Source organism: Epinephelus fuscoguttatus, linkage group LG15 (genome assembly GCF_011397635.1).
Source record: "Epinephelus fuscoguttatus linkage group LG15, E.fuscoguttatus.final_Chr_v1".
In the NCBI taxonomy this organism is placed as follows: Eukaryota; Metazoa; Chordata; class Actinopteri; order Perciformes; family Serranidae; genus Epinephelus; species Epinephelus fuscoguttatus.
Genome location: NC_064766.1, coordinates 19,096,162 through 19,109,358, shown reverse-complemented (window position 1 = coordinate 19,109,358; position 13,197 = coordinate 19,096,162). Strand labels below are relative to the sequence as shown.

The following is a 13,197-nucleotide window of genomic DNA, read 5'->3' as shown; positions in this document are numbered from 1 at the left end:
CTCATTACTACGAGACACTAAGTCATTATTTTACAAAACTTTGACATTATTTTAATAAAGTTTGACATTATTTTAAGACAGTAACTCATCATTTTGAGGTACTAAGTCATTATTTTGAGAAAGTTTCTCATCTTTTAAGAGCCTTCCTATAGTGACAAGTGACAGTGACATTAACCTGGCGTAACCTTTTTGTATTGATTGCTGTTTTCATCACTGCTGTAATTTTCAGGAACATTAAACTTTACTCTAACAACATTTATGACTGTATACCCTCAAGAGCCAGTTTATTAGGTACACCAAACCAAAACTAATGCAGTCTGATACAACAGTCCTGCAACAAATCACGAATAAATAAACACAAACAATAAGTGTTTGCATTACACAGAGAGGTGTTTCTGCTTCTCAGCTGTTTCTCACATCACTTTTAACTGTATTATTTGCATTTAACCTTGCAACCTCCACATATGTACCCTCCTGGTTGATATATAGAGAACAGCACTGTGTCCATAAGCAACTTAAACTCATTTTGGCGTCCTACAAGCCACTTACACAAGTAAATCTGGGGTTTTAACACCAAGCTGGATTTGGGTTTTCTGCATTAGCATTCCTGAGGAGGAAATCTCTCTCTGTCAGACATAAAGTTGAGGCCAACTTTTTTCTCTATGATTGAAGCCAACATGACAGCAGATCAGGGTGTCAGCAGTGGATCCCTGTGGATGTGGAGCTCAGCTGTGGAGAAGAGCTGTTTAAGAGTTCAAGCAATACTGTTTACTTTTTGCACTTTTTAAGGCATTAGATCTTGTGAACTATGATGTTAAATAAATATCAGAGTATCCATATTGAAGTAAATACCAAAATTAAAGGCGACTTTCCTCATGAGTTATCACACACTCAATATATAAGACAATATTTTAGTGATATTAATGATTTTTGAGCAGGCTGCTGACAAGTGTAAATATCATTTTTTAAAAGAGGTTTTGCACATTTTTTAGCCTACATCTTGCTTTAAAAGAGTCACACAACTTTAATAAAAACTCACCTATCTCCCAGTGTGTTGTCCTCTCTGTTGAATCTGACTGGTGCACCCTTACAGGCAACACAAAGGGATAACACACCTTCTCAGCCCGTTGACTCCTCGCGTGTTTTATGAGATGTCGCAAGTCTTTTTAAAAACCCCTCTCTATCAGTATAAAAGATTGAACAGAAGTTTCACCGCTGTGGATGTGAGCAGTGCAGCCGGTCCCGGTTTCTGAGAGAAAATCAGGATAAAGCCTGATCCGGATGGGGGGGGGGGGGTCTACTTCCAGTGTTTCCCTGCTGGAGCAAAGAATTAGGCGACATGGAAGTGATGAAAGAGTGTGTAAACAAGTGAGAGAAAAAAGGATTATAGCTTTCAGAGAGATTTCTGAGGGTAAACATACCTTGAATTTCGTGGGGACGTTTGTTAAATCTACGGAATAATTACACATCTCCATTTCCAGCCGTCACTGTATCACAATAACTTCCATAAACAACTGCTCACACTCCAAGTAGACTTATTAAAGATACTATTATAACTGCTGTATGAAACAGGACAAATGCTGCAGAGGTAGCGGTGTGTGCAGGAAGCTGGAGTCTGATTGGATAATGAGGAGCCGATGTGCAGGTGAAGACAGCAGGTAACTTACAGAGGCGGAAAACTCGCTGAGGGCAACTAGTGGACAGGTGGAGAATTACAGCCTGAATTACAGCCTGGCATACCAAGAGGGATGTCAGTAACAGAAATACAGTGGTGGACAGTGTTTAGTTCGTTACTCTAAAAATTAAATATACTACTCCATACCCATTGGTAGCTTTGTCACCTATGCCAATCCTCAGTGCCTATGTGCAGTTTCACATAGACTAACCACGTCAGTGAGTAGAAAAACGTGGGACAGACAGAATGACACACTGACAGTTTCCGTGATTATGTACAGCATACCATACCATGACTTAGTCATACCAAAAACTAGAAAGAAAAAACAACATTCAGCCACAGGGGGAGCCACAGTGATCGGTGGCATTTTAGCCATTTTTAAGCATTTTTCTGTTGTTATAGCGCCACCCAGTTGCCAATTAGAGTTAAATCTCTCCAGTCACCTTGAGGCGTCCTGTTCTACATATCTACCAAGTTTAGTAAAAATCGATATGGCAGTTAGGCCTAGATAAGAAATTAGCAACCCCATTTTGTTTGATTGGGTCAATAATGGAGGGGTCCCCTCAGATTATGTGTGGTCATATGCCTACAAAGTTGCGTGGTGATCGCTGAAACCCTTGAGATGTTATACACCTTTATGTGATGAGCCACGCCCTCCGCAATATTCATTGCCTTTAAGGTTAATTTGTTACACTACTCGTTATATTACTTTTCTGTTACACCCCATATAACTGCTGATTGCGTATCGTCCCAAAATTCAAACGCATACCTCTGTGTGAATGTCAAGGTAATCAACGGTAAGTGTAGCTAATGCTAGATAGCTTCTATTTACCTGGGGGCTTTCTGTTGCCTGTGACAGATATTTTCCCAATGCTCTGCCTGAAAGATGGAGAGTCATTCATGGAGCAACATTTCATCCACCACATATCCAGCAACAAGCTTCATTACTTCTTTGTAGCCTACAACTGTCCATGATTAAAATCAAGATTTGGTTGTTTAGCCAGTGCAGGGCTGCAGCCGACTCACCTTTGGTGGGATGTATTTCCTGGAGTTTCAAGTTGTTGTGCCATCGGTTGTAGTAGGTGTTTCAGAGTGAAGGTTGTGGGATGTGTTTTCCACAGTGGAAAGAGTTTTAGTCCGTCTACTTGCAGCAATAGTGTTCTTGTCATCTTTCCTACTGACATAATCAAAGTAATGGGAATATTTCCAGCCGCTAAGGTAATCATTTCCATCTAGTTTGCTGCTTTGTGGCGTGCTTGTGCAGCACAATTACTAAATGTGTCAGCTGATGTGACTGTCGAATTTCAAGTCAGTAGTGACGTGATAACAAATGTAACGAGTTGTTTGGTTTTGGAGTAACTGTGATATTAATACTGAAATTTATTCAGCAATTAGTTACACTACTTGTTATTGTAGTGTTGGGCAGTACTAATGTGTTACTAGTAACACACTATCCAACACTGGTGGTGGATCCATTTACTTTCTGAGATACCTTTATCTTGCTTTCAGACCTAGAGTTGTCTTGCTTTGGTCTTTATCAGGGACTAATTTTGTGACAAAGTTGTATAATTGCCTAGAGTTGGTTTGTATTCTCACGGCAGCATTTACAAGCGGACCAGATCAAATGCTGTGCGTGAAAGCTGCTCTTGATTGGTCAGAATTTCCATGCAGTAAAAAAAATCCAGGAAGTAAACAAAATGTTGAAGAGTACACTTGCAAGATAAATGTGACACTGTCTAATGTCACAATGGAGGGACAACTACGCAGGTTGATTTTAGCGCTGGTCATCGTGGACTATATTGCTTGTTGATATTGTTCATTTTAGTCAAACTATACAGTTTGAAAACGAGGCGCAGCTTCATAAAATGCCGCTTACACATTGATGTATCAGTATCAACAATCTAATAATGTCATGTCCACTACAAAATGTGGACCGTACAGAACGTACTGACAATGTTTTTAAATGAGAGTGAGTCAAGTTCCTGGTATTTTAGTTTTGGTAAAGAAGCTTGTTATTTTGTCTTTACACAGACTGCAGTGTAGCGGGAAGTGTTTTTCTCTCTCCACTTCTTTTTGATGACATAGTTCGTATTCTCCAGATTGACATGTTTGTCTGAGCTGACAAGTTTAGACAGTGAGAGTCACTCTATGAGTAATATCTTTCTCAGCAACTAACCTTCTGGCCAGGAAGACAGGCAGAGGCCGCAGGACTTGTTCTCTGCTCTAGAGAGCAGGCCATCTAACCATCCTCTCTATGGGCCCCCCACCCCACGGTCCCCAGTGCAACCGCGCTGCCTGCACTGTCTATATTTACGCCCTTGCTTACAGTCAAAAGAACTGTACATTTAAAGCAGTAAACTTCACAGGAAATTTAAAAAAAAATGTTGAAGCAGTAAAAGATGGTTTCCCATGCAAATATTATTCTGTGACAAAGAGGTAAACCAGCAGGATGGCTTGATGTGTTTGGTGTGTGTTTTCTTTCAGTTGTCTTGTCAGTGTGTGTGATGCTTCTCCCCCATTACCTTTCTATGGAACTGCTTTGTTATTGAACATGAGGTCAAATCACTGCCAATGTGCAGACCAATCATATAATGATCTCCATCCGACCACACACTCCGTTCACTGCTTTGTTACAACATCTATTATTTGTCTATTATTGGCCAACAACACAAACAAATCACCTTCAAGTACAAGTGGAAGCCACCAAGTGTAACACTGAAAATCCTCAGAGGGTTTAATGCATGTATGTATGTAATATTGTACATAAATATTGCAACATATTCTAAGTATTTATGATTTAATTTGTATGTTTAAACATTCACATTGAACCTGAATAAAAATGATTTAATATTTGTATTTTTGATTCAATTTTAAATTGACGCAGGGTGTTGCATATCATCAGTTTTCTGCTCAAAACGAAATTATATTTCTGCACTGTACCAACTGTCAGCAGCTCCATCCTCCAGAGTTAACGTAATTACGGAAATTTATTGTTTCCTCTTCTATAAAACACCACAAACACGTAATGTCTCGCTGTGAACATTTGACTCACTGTTGTTACTTCCTCTTTGTCCACATGCAAGTGATTGGTCAGCTGAAGGTATATTAATACCTTCATGTTTCGAACTCTTCAGTTCATCAGCCATGGACAAAAGTGTGCTGCTGGTCCTGTTGTGTCTGCAGGTTTTCCTGCTCATCACAGCCTTCACCTCCACTGATGCAGCCGTTGTGGAGAGGGATGATCCTCAACAGCTGCCTGTTAAACGGGTAAAGTCTGCTGACTGCAAGATGCTTTTCTTTGTTGAAAAACTGTTATAAGGAGGTCCTTATTAATCCACATGATGTTTTGTCATTGGACTCTTAGGGTTTAAATTTCAAACATATTGTTGAGAGAAAAAAAGAGATGTAAAACAAAGGTTTTTGATTCTGTTTAAATTTGCAGTAATGCTATTATTAATTAGGCGATTACAAATTCAACAAGAATAATATGATAATTATGATAATCTTTCTTAATAAAGCCTGTTTTCAAAACAGAGTGACAAAGTGCTTTACATGTCAATAATTAAAACAGACAAGACATGAAAACAACGACTTTTAAAAGAGCTGATAAAAACACTTCAGTATATAAAAACAGAGGAAATAAAAGACAGTCTAAATGAACTTAAAACTCAAGTAAAAACAGGAAAGACTCTGATAAAAGCATGTTTTAAGAAGGGATTTAAAAGACATCACCGACCATGAAGAGCCTTAAAAGTAATCAGTAAAATCTTTAAATATATTCTAAAACATACTGGGAGCCAGTGTAAAGAGGATTAAACTGGAGTCATGTGATCATGTCTTTTGGTTCTGGTTAAAATTGAATTTTTGATTCGGGCAAGAAAAGAGGCTGTTGCAGTAGTCAGGGGTGAGGAGATAAAGGTGTGTAAAATCGTCTCTGTGTCTTTAAAAGTTAAAATGGATCGTGTTTTTGAAATATTTCTGAGATGATTAATTTGTTGAAGACATGATTGCACAGGCTTTGTGATACGCTGCTCAAAACTGAAATTACTGTCAGACGAGACTCCAAGATTTCTCGCAACAGTTTTGATATTATCCAATAGGGGTTCATCCAAAGGCAAACTCTGTCGAGTAATATGCTGGGGCCCTATGACACCATCTCTGTTTTGCCCATATTCAGCTGAAGAAAATGTTTTGACATCCAGCTTTTAACATCAGTGAGTGAACGCATCATTTTAGGGTCTGTGGCTCTAACGGGCAGGCACATCTGTGTATCATCAGCATAAAAATGAAAAGAGTAAAGACAGAGTAAATGAAAGAATTGAAACAAGTATGCTTAAAGAGTGGACAAAGGTGGTTTGCTGTGTATAATAATGATTTGTTTATTCTCATATTCTCAAAGTTGAGACCTCGGACCCGTGGAAGTGGCTGTCCCAAAAGACCAGGAGCATGTAGCCCTGTAGGAAACGTGAGCTTGCTTTAACCATGCATTTATTTCTTCTCTCTGTCTGTCTTACAATATGGTAGGAACAATACATTTTTCAAAAAAATGCAGAAAATAATTCTTAGGAGATTTTGATAGATGAGAGTTGGTGCATTAGTTTATTAAATTACTGTCCATCTCTCTCCCTGTCTCTCTCATACTGTTCAGTCGTCTGTCCATTTACCCGATAAACACAAGACTGGATCATCCTGAGGAAACGAAGAGCTCAGAAACATGACGGAGTGGCCAATTTCACCTCACTCAAACAACAGAAGTTCCAAACAAACTTTTCCAGAGCTACCGTGCTACTTTGAGAGGTGGAAATGAGCACACTATATTTATGAAATCAGCAATAACAAATTAAGCTCACAGTACAAATTGTTTATTTACAAAATAAAAGATTTCAAACTGATATGTTGTGTTTTCTCTGCTTGGCACAAAGCTTTTGTTTGGAAACAAAATCTTCAAGAGCAGACCTCTCACCTTTTAATTTATTTTGGTTGATATGATCACAGTTTTTGCTACAGCTTACTCTCTGTACTTAACACCACACTTTACTTTTACCTTAACTTTTTGAGGTCAGGCCACAGCCAGTTTCATATAGAGGCCATTTGTTCATAGATTCAAACTTAGCATATAACATACACATGTATATGTACATATATGTATATATATGTACATATATGTATATGTGTGTATATATATATATATATATATATATTACAGTGAAAGTGTTTGAAGTGGATACTTATGAATCACCACATGAAAACGGGGTCGCTATACAAATTAGTTCTTATACATTAGTTGTTGATGCGCAGTTGTTTCAGAGGCTTGACATTAGTTGTTACTAAATGCGTACACCAACTTAAACTGTTGTGCAGCTAACTGCACCAACCGTCATGGCTAACATTAGCATGCTTGCTATTTGACGAATCTAGGCTGGAAGAGTGAAAGATATGGTATCCAGTCAACACATCTGACCTGATACTATCAAAATGTTTATTAGTAATAACAGTCAAATTACAAGGCAGTGACATTAGGCAGCCCAGCTGCCATTAGAAAATGTTGGCATTGTACATTTCTGCACACCACAAATTGAGCACAGCGTTAGTTCAGGCAGGACACAATGTCAAGCTCAGCTCACATCCCAGCTACATCAGCTGATCTCAAACAGCCACTCAACTGATGGAGCAGCTGATTTATGGAAGGGAGTCACCTGATAGATCACATGATTCCTTCCTATGCAACCAATTGGCGAATCTCATTCAGGGCGCCCTATTTAAACTGCTCCAGCCTGCCTACTGTTGCTGCTTCCTCTGCTAGCTGCTCTGCAACCCGCCTCCACCCCAGCTCCTCCTTTTCATGCTGTGTCTGACTTATCAATGTCATTTCAGTTTGTCAGTGATGCTGCTCTGTTCTGTTCCCCAGGATCTTTGCTGCCTGAGGCTTTCCATGTAGGCGCATGGAAGGGCAGGGAGAATTGCTCTCTCTGCCTCAGGCTTTCCTTGTTTGAACGTGGAAGGGCAGAGAGGTGTGCTCTCTCCACCACAGGCTTTCCAGATAGACACATGGAAGAGGCTTTCTGCGTAAGCCCGAGGAAAGACAGAGAGGCTCCAGAACGGAGCCATACCACCAAATATAATACTGCAAATGGAAATAAAGTTTTCTTTGACTAAAGTGTTCCTGACTGAAATAACTGGATTTGTACATGATTGACCTACAGTATCATATCAACTTTAGAACTAAAGAGATGTAGTATATGGGCTAGTATATATTGGGAGTTTGAGGGGATTTTAGATGGCGTGACATGGCTTTGTTTTAAGTGGCTTTATAGTTACCAAAAATGGCTGTGTGTCCGCTGGAGATAGTAGCCTACCATGAAAAGTGGTTGTTACTTATTAAGACATCGCTGCTTTTCCAGCCGGGATAGTACCACAAAAACAGTTGTTTTTACCAAGACACTGCTTAGTTTTCTCTACGATTCGTGCCACAAAAAGCTTTTTATGTTTTACCCTGACATTGTGCATTGTGCACACAAAAAGTGTTCGCTTTTTCCAAGACATCACTGCCATGAAACAATTTTTTCTTATTTTTTCTTACCGTGACATTGTTGCATTTCCATACAGGACAGCACCAACAAAATGAGGTATTTAAGGTCAAAACATTACATGTTCCTAACCATAACCAAGTGGTTTTGGTGCCAAAACCTAACCAAACAATAACCACGGCATTGTTGAAATGTTAAGTTTCAATGTATCCACCAGATAATAATGTACAAACGTAACCTATTTGTGGTCTGCAGAAATGTACAATGCCACCATTTGGGCTACATAAGAATAAATGTATGTTAGCTAGTTTAGCATTGTCTGCTAAACTAAATGATACCACTAAAACACACTTATTTCTCAGTTTATATATAAGAGTATACTAAAAATAGGTTATATTGCTGACATATCTTCCTTGGTATTGTCCGAAAATGTCAAAGGAGGAACTGCAGGGTAAGGAAGCAGATATATCAGTTAAACATACCAGAACTCAAGGTTATGGTTCAGTTAGTTTTGTGATTAAACAAACAAATTTAAATTGCACATGTGCGTGTGGATGGGTGATTTACATCGAGACACACCCTCTGAATTTCTTTCCCTTTCTCATCATGACAGTGGTTGGTTGGCTGAAGGTATATAAAGACGTGTGTGTTTAACAGCTGTGTCAAACTCTGTTCATCAGCCATGGACAAAAGTGTGCTGCTGGTCCTGTTGTGTCTGCAGGTTTTCCTGCTCATCACAGCCTTCACTTCTACTGATGCAGCTGCTGTGGAGAGAGATGATCAGCTGCCTCCTGATCAGGTAAAAACATCCACTGACTGTAAGAAGCTTCTCGTATTGTCACAGTGTGCTGGTTTAAAATTGTGTTCTCTCACCTTTAAAGTCATCGAATGTTTCACTGCTATGTTCAGTATCAACATGTCCTCGTTATGTTAAAAGGAAATGTCATCTGGCTGACATTATGTGTTCTTCTCAACTTTTTTTTGTTACAAAAAAATGTGTTTCAATATCATTTCTGTGAGACAGGGTTGCATTAAAAGGAGCCAAACATAATTGTTTTCTAAGAGGAGTTTAGACTCAGTTTTGATCACCAGATGGATCAAACATCATATTATTGTTTTCTAGCATTTTATTTTCTGTCATCTTAAACATTTATTTTTTTTATGGTTAAAGCTATAAAAGAACATTTTCCCTGGTTTAACCTACAGCTATTTTAACAAACGTACTGTGTATGTATGAACTTATTTTTACAAATTTTTTTTTTTTTAACAAGTACAGATGAAACCACCACAAATATCACTTTAATATTGACACTATTAAACTTTTTTTTAAAAATTTTCATGCATTGTTCCACATTAACAATGTCACTGTACCCTGTAATTATTAAATACTTGTAACCATTAAAATACAAAATGAAATTTAGGCTGTTTCTCAGTCCCTGTTAAACACAACCTGTTACCTTCTTATTCCCTAAACTCTTTTCTGTATTTACATTTTTGGCCCACTGTATGTCTCCAGTATTTTACTGACACCCTATATGAACTAAATATTCACACTGTGCTGGCTGTAATCTAAAGCGTTATTCAAAGAGTTTGTTCTGTTTTAATTTGTAGTTTGATTTTCATTCATTTGTTGAGAGCTGACACCTGTAATTTGTTATAGGAGGAGAGGGGAAATGGAAACACAGAAGAGAGATATTTCCAGGCTGGCTCTTACCCAGGAGGAACTGGAGCGGCAGTTAAGACCAAACCTTAATGCAGAGTTTATTCCTTTCCATATTATAATTACATAGCAGAATCTTCCAGAATGTGTCTAAATAAACAGTTGCTAAAGATCCTTACTGTCAGATTTCAATATTTTAATTAACTCATGATTAAGCAAGTTGTATCAATAATAGTTCTTAATGTTTGCTTATTTGTTATTTACAAATATATTTATTTATGGAGCTTTTTTCCTATCTTTATTCAAGAGAGTGGTATGTCAATTTGAGAGCATTATTCATTGATTTCACATTCAGATTTTGTAATATTGTCCCTCAAAACCCTGCCCTCACACTCAAATAGCCTCTGCTTGTGCTTAGATCTACTGTTTCTGCTCAAACTGTGTGCTCACACTCAGATACAATGTTGCTTGCACAGATTTCCTGCTCCAGCTTCAGCTCTTCTCCTCGCCCTCAAGCTGTTTCTGTGCGCTCGTGGAATTTCTGCTCTCAGATTTCTGCCCTGCTCTTGGATATTTTTGTGTGACAACCCTGTCAAAATCCCCCAACCAGTAGAACGCCAGGTTTATTGCTGACCAATGAAATGATCCCTGCCTCCTTGCAGGTGAACTTGCTTTAGTTTTAGAGCGTCCCGCCCGGGCGGGTACTCTTTAACTGCGTTGTGCATTGGCTGCGGGGGTGGGCGCCACAGCGAGAAGGTTGAACCAGAATCGACTTTTGGAGAAACGCAATCTGTAACACTTTCCAGCCCTGCCATGAGGGAAGACAAAAACATTATTAGGAAGAAAGAGGACATTTCTCTTTCTTTGAGAACGTTAAAAGTAAAGTGAGGCTTTGCTGACAGCTTCCAGACTCATTTTAAAAAGGAGAAGACAGAGAGAGAGAGAGAGAGAGAGAAGCAGTGGTCGAGCGAGCTAGAGAATGGATGAGGAGAGCGAGCATTGGTAGAAAGAAAGTGAATGAGAGGAATAAAACATAAATTTCTGATTGTTTCACAGCAGTTACAAATAGACATGTCCACAACCGAACCTACGCAACCGTGATCACTATAAGAGGTTTCCACTGTATATACACACACGATAAGTCAGTTATGTTTTTAAAATGTTGTAGCTCATTGAATTTACTTCTGTTTTCTACTGTCTTAATGTTTTAGATGAGTTATTTACTTTTGCTGTTGGTACTTTTCCCATTCCCAAACACTAAAATACAGAAATAAGTAAACACGGCAGTGTCCATTTTGTTGTTAGTTCTTGCTTAGCAACAGTGTTCACATAATGTACAACTCTTGCAAGCTAATTATATTATCATGGATGTATTCTTGTGCCGCAAATATGACTTTATCAATTCAATCTGAAGGAAGTAATAGCACCATTAAAAGAAAAAAAAAACTACTTACTTGAGGTCCTTGACTTTGACGGCCCATGTTGGCCAGCAATCCGCTATTATACTGTATGCAGCTATTATAGTAAAAAAAATACAGGCGCACGTGTAAATTAACAGTCCCTTTATTCCAAAAGTCGTAAAGAAAGCAATGGAAGAACATTTCATAATGAATGGATAAATGGATAAACGCGGTTAAAGAGTACCTGCCCGGACGGGACGCTTTAAGACTAAAGTGAGCGCGCCCGCAAGGAGGCAGGGATTGTTTCATTGGTCAATAACGAACCTGGCGTTCTATTGGTTGGAGGATTTTGACAGGGTTGTTACACAAAAATATCCAAGAGCAGGGCAGAAATCTGAGAGCAGAAATTCCACGAGCGCACAGAAGCAGCTTGAGGGCGAGGAGAAGAGCTGAAGCTGGAGCAGGAAATCTGTGCAAGCAACATTGTATCTGAGTGTGAGCACACAGTTTGAGCAGAAACAGTAGATCTAAGTGCAAGCAGAGGTTATTTGAGTGTGAGGGCAGGGTTTTGAGGGACAATATTACAAAATCTGAATGTGAAATCAATGAATAATGCTCTCAAATTGACATACCACTCTCTTGAATAAAGATAGGAAAAAAGCTCCATTATTTATTTTAACTGATCTGCTGTTGTAGAATTTATCAACTGTCTCTGTTACAGGGCCCTCCAGGCCCTCCAAGCCCTCCTTTTCCTCCGTCTCCTCCTCCCCCCAGGTAAGAGATTATTCCACAGGTTTGATTAAAAGACATAATGTACATTGAAATAACAAAGACAGTCAGTCTTGGGTCTCAACAAATGACTGTTGAGAAGCCATGTTGTGTAACTCTCTCTTTTCTTTGTGTTTCTCTCTGTCCCCAGACCAGACACACAGGCCTGAGAGATTAAAGACCAGCCTCATGGACCAAGGAGTGGATGTGATAATATTGATAAGTGATTGATATTAAGCTTACTGAGCTACTTCCATGCGATCATGTATCTGCTGCATCATACACACACACACACACACACACACACACACACACACTGCTCTGATTGTATCTTGTGTTTAAGAAAACAGCACTGTAAGTGAATGACTTCAAACAAAATGTATTGGTATTATGCTCCATAGTTTTGCTGCCAGCAGCTACATGTACTAGAGTCAACAGTGAGTGACAGAGAATCACTCACTGCTGTGCTGAATAAAGAGCTCACATTGTTTGACAGCATGTGTTCCACTACAAGATCTATACATGTCACAGTCACAATAAAATGTCTTCCTGATTAAAAACAATCAAAAGCACAAAGTTTTGTGTTTCTTGGTCTCTTGTTTTTTTTAAACTCAGGAAAGATACAGAAGTGCATTAAACGTGCATTTAATTTAGGCATTCAGTGGACATACAGAGAAAGCTGGAATTAATGACAATAAAGTTCTGATGCATGATAATATATACAGACAATACAAACACTGTAGTTGTGTTTACAGGTAAACTATGCAGGATAATACAAACGTGATCCTCTCAGTCATCACTTATGAGCCACTTAAAGTGTGTGGAGGTGTTTTTATCTGCAGAGACTCTGCCGTCTGCCTGTAATTTGTTATTTTCTTCTAATGTTGCTGTGTTTGTGGCGTTCCTGAGCACAGAGTGCAGGTGAGGCCAGGACTTTCTAAAAAGGTAGCGACCAGGTGACAGACTGTAAGCTGTATGCATCCAAAAGGAAGCTACGAATACTGCGTACGCAGTGCTGAAAAAAAAAAAAAATGGTATTATATTCTCTATAAACCCATATGTGCAAAACAGGTTGATTTTGTCCCATATTTTAATACAACATTAGATTGAGAGGTTGTAGAACACCAGAGTTTATGTGGCCTCAAGCACAAAAGTTATTTTATTATG

At 38.8% G+C, this 13,197-nt stretch overlaps 2 protein-coding genes and 1 long non-coding RNA gene across 7 annotated transcripts in view; 2 read left to right on the top strand and 1 right to left on the bottom strand.

Annotated features, from left to right (window-relative positions):
• myripa (myosin VIIA and Rab interacting protein a) overlaps positions 1–1,265 on the bottom strand; it is a 52,081-nt gene extending 50,816 nt beyond the window's left edge. For all 4 annotated transcript variants that reach the window (XM_049598890.1, XM_049598889.1, XM_049598891.1 and 1 more), the window contains exon 1: positions 1,040–1,265. The gene's annotated coding sequence lies outside the window, so the exon portion shown is untranslated. The remainder of the gene's footprint in view (positions 1–1,039) is intronic.
• A 3,557-nt stretch (positions 1,266–4,822) lies between these two features.
• On the top strand, positions 4,823–6,451 carry LOC125902505 (uncharacterized). Its single transcript, XR_007451102.1, has 3 exons — positions 4,823–4,942; positions 6,075–6,140; positions 6,324–6,451. It is a non-coding gene; the product is annotated as an uncharacterized LOC125902505 (long non-coding RNA).
• Positions 6,452–8,849: 2,398 nt separating this feature from the next.
• The window catches only part of LOC125902503 (EMI domain-containing protein 1-like), a 49,083-nt gene continuing 44,735 nt past the window's right edge, over positions 8,850–13,197 (top strand). Inside the window, exons 1-2 of one of the 2 annotated variants that reach the window (XM_049598904.1) lie at positions 8,850–9,001; positions 9,863–9,937. In XM_049598904.1, coding sequence (XP_049454861.1) covers positions 8,885–9,001; positions 9,863–9,937 — 192 coding nt within the window. In that variant the 5' untranslated portion in view covers positions 8,850–8,884. The remainder of the gene's footprint in view (positions 9,002–9,862; positions 9,938–13,197) is intronic. The other variant, XM_049598905.1, reaches the window with a different exon arrangement.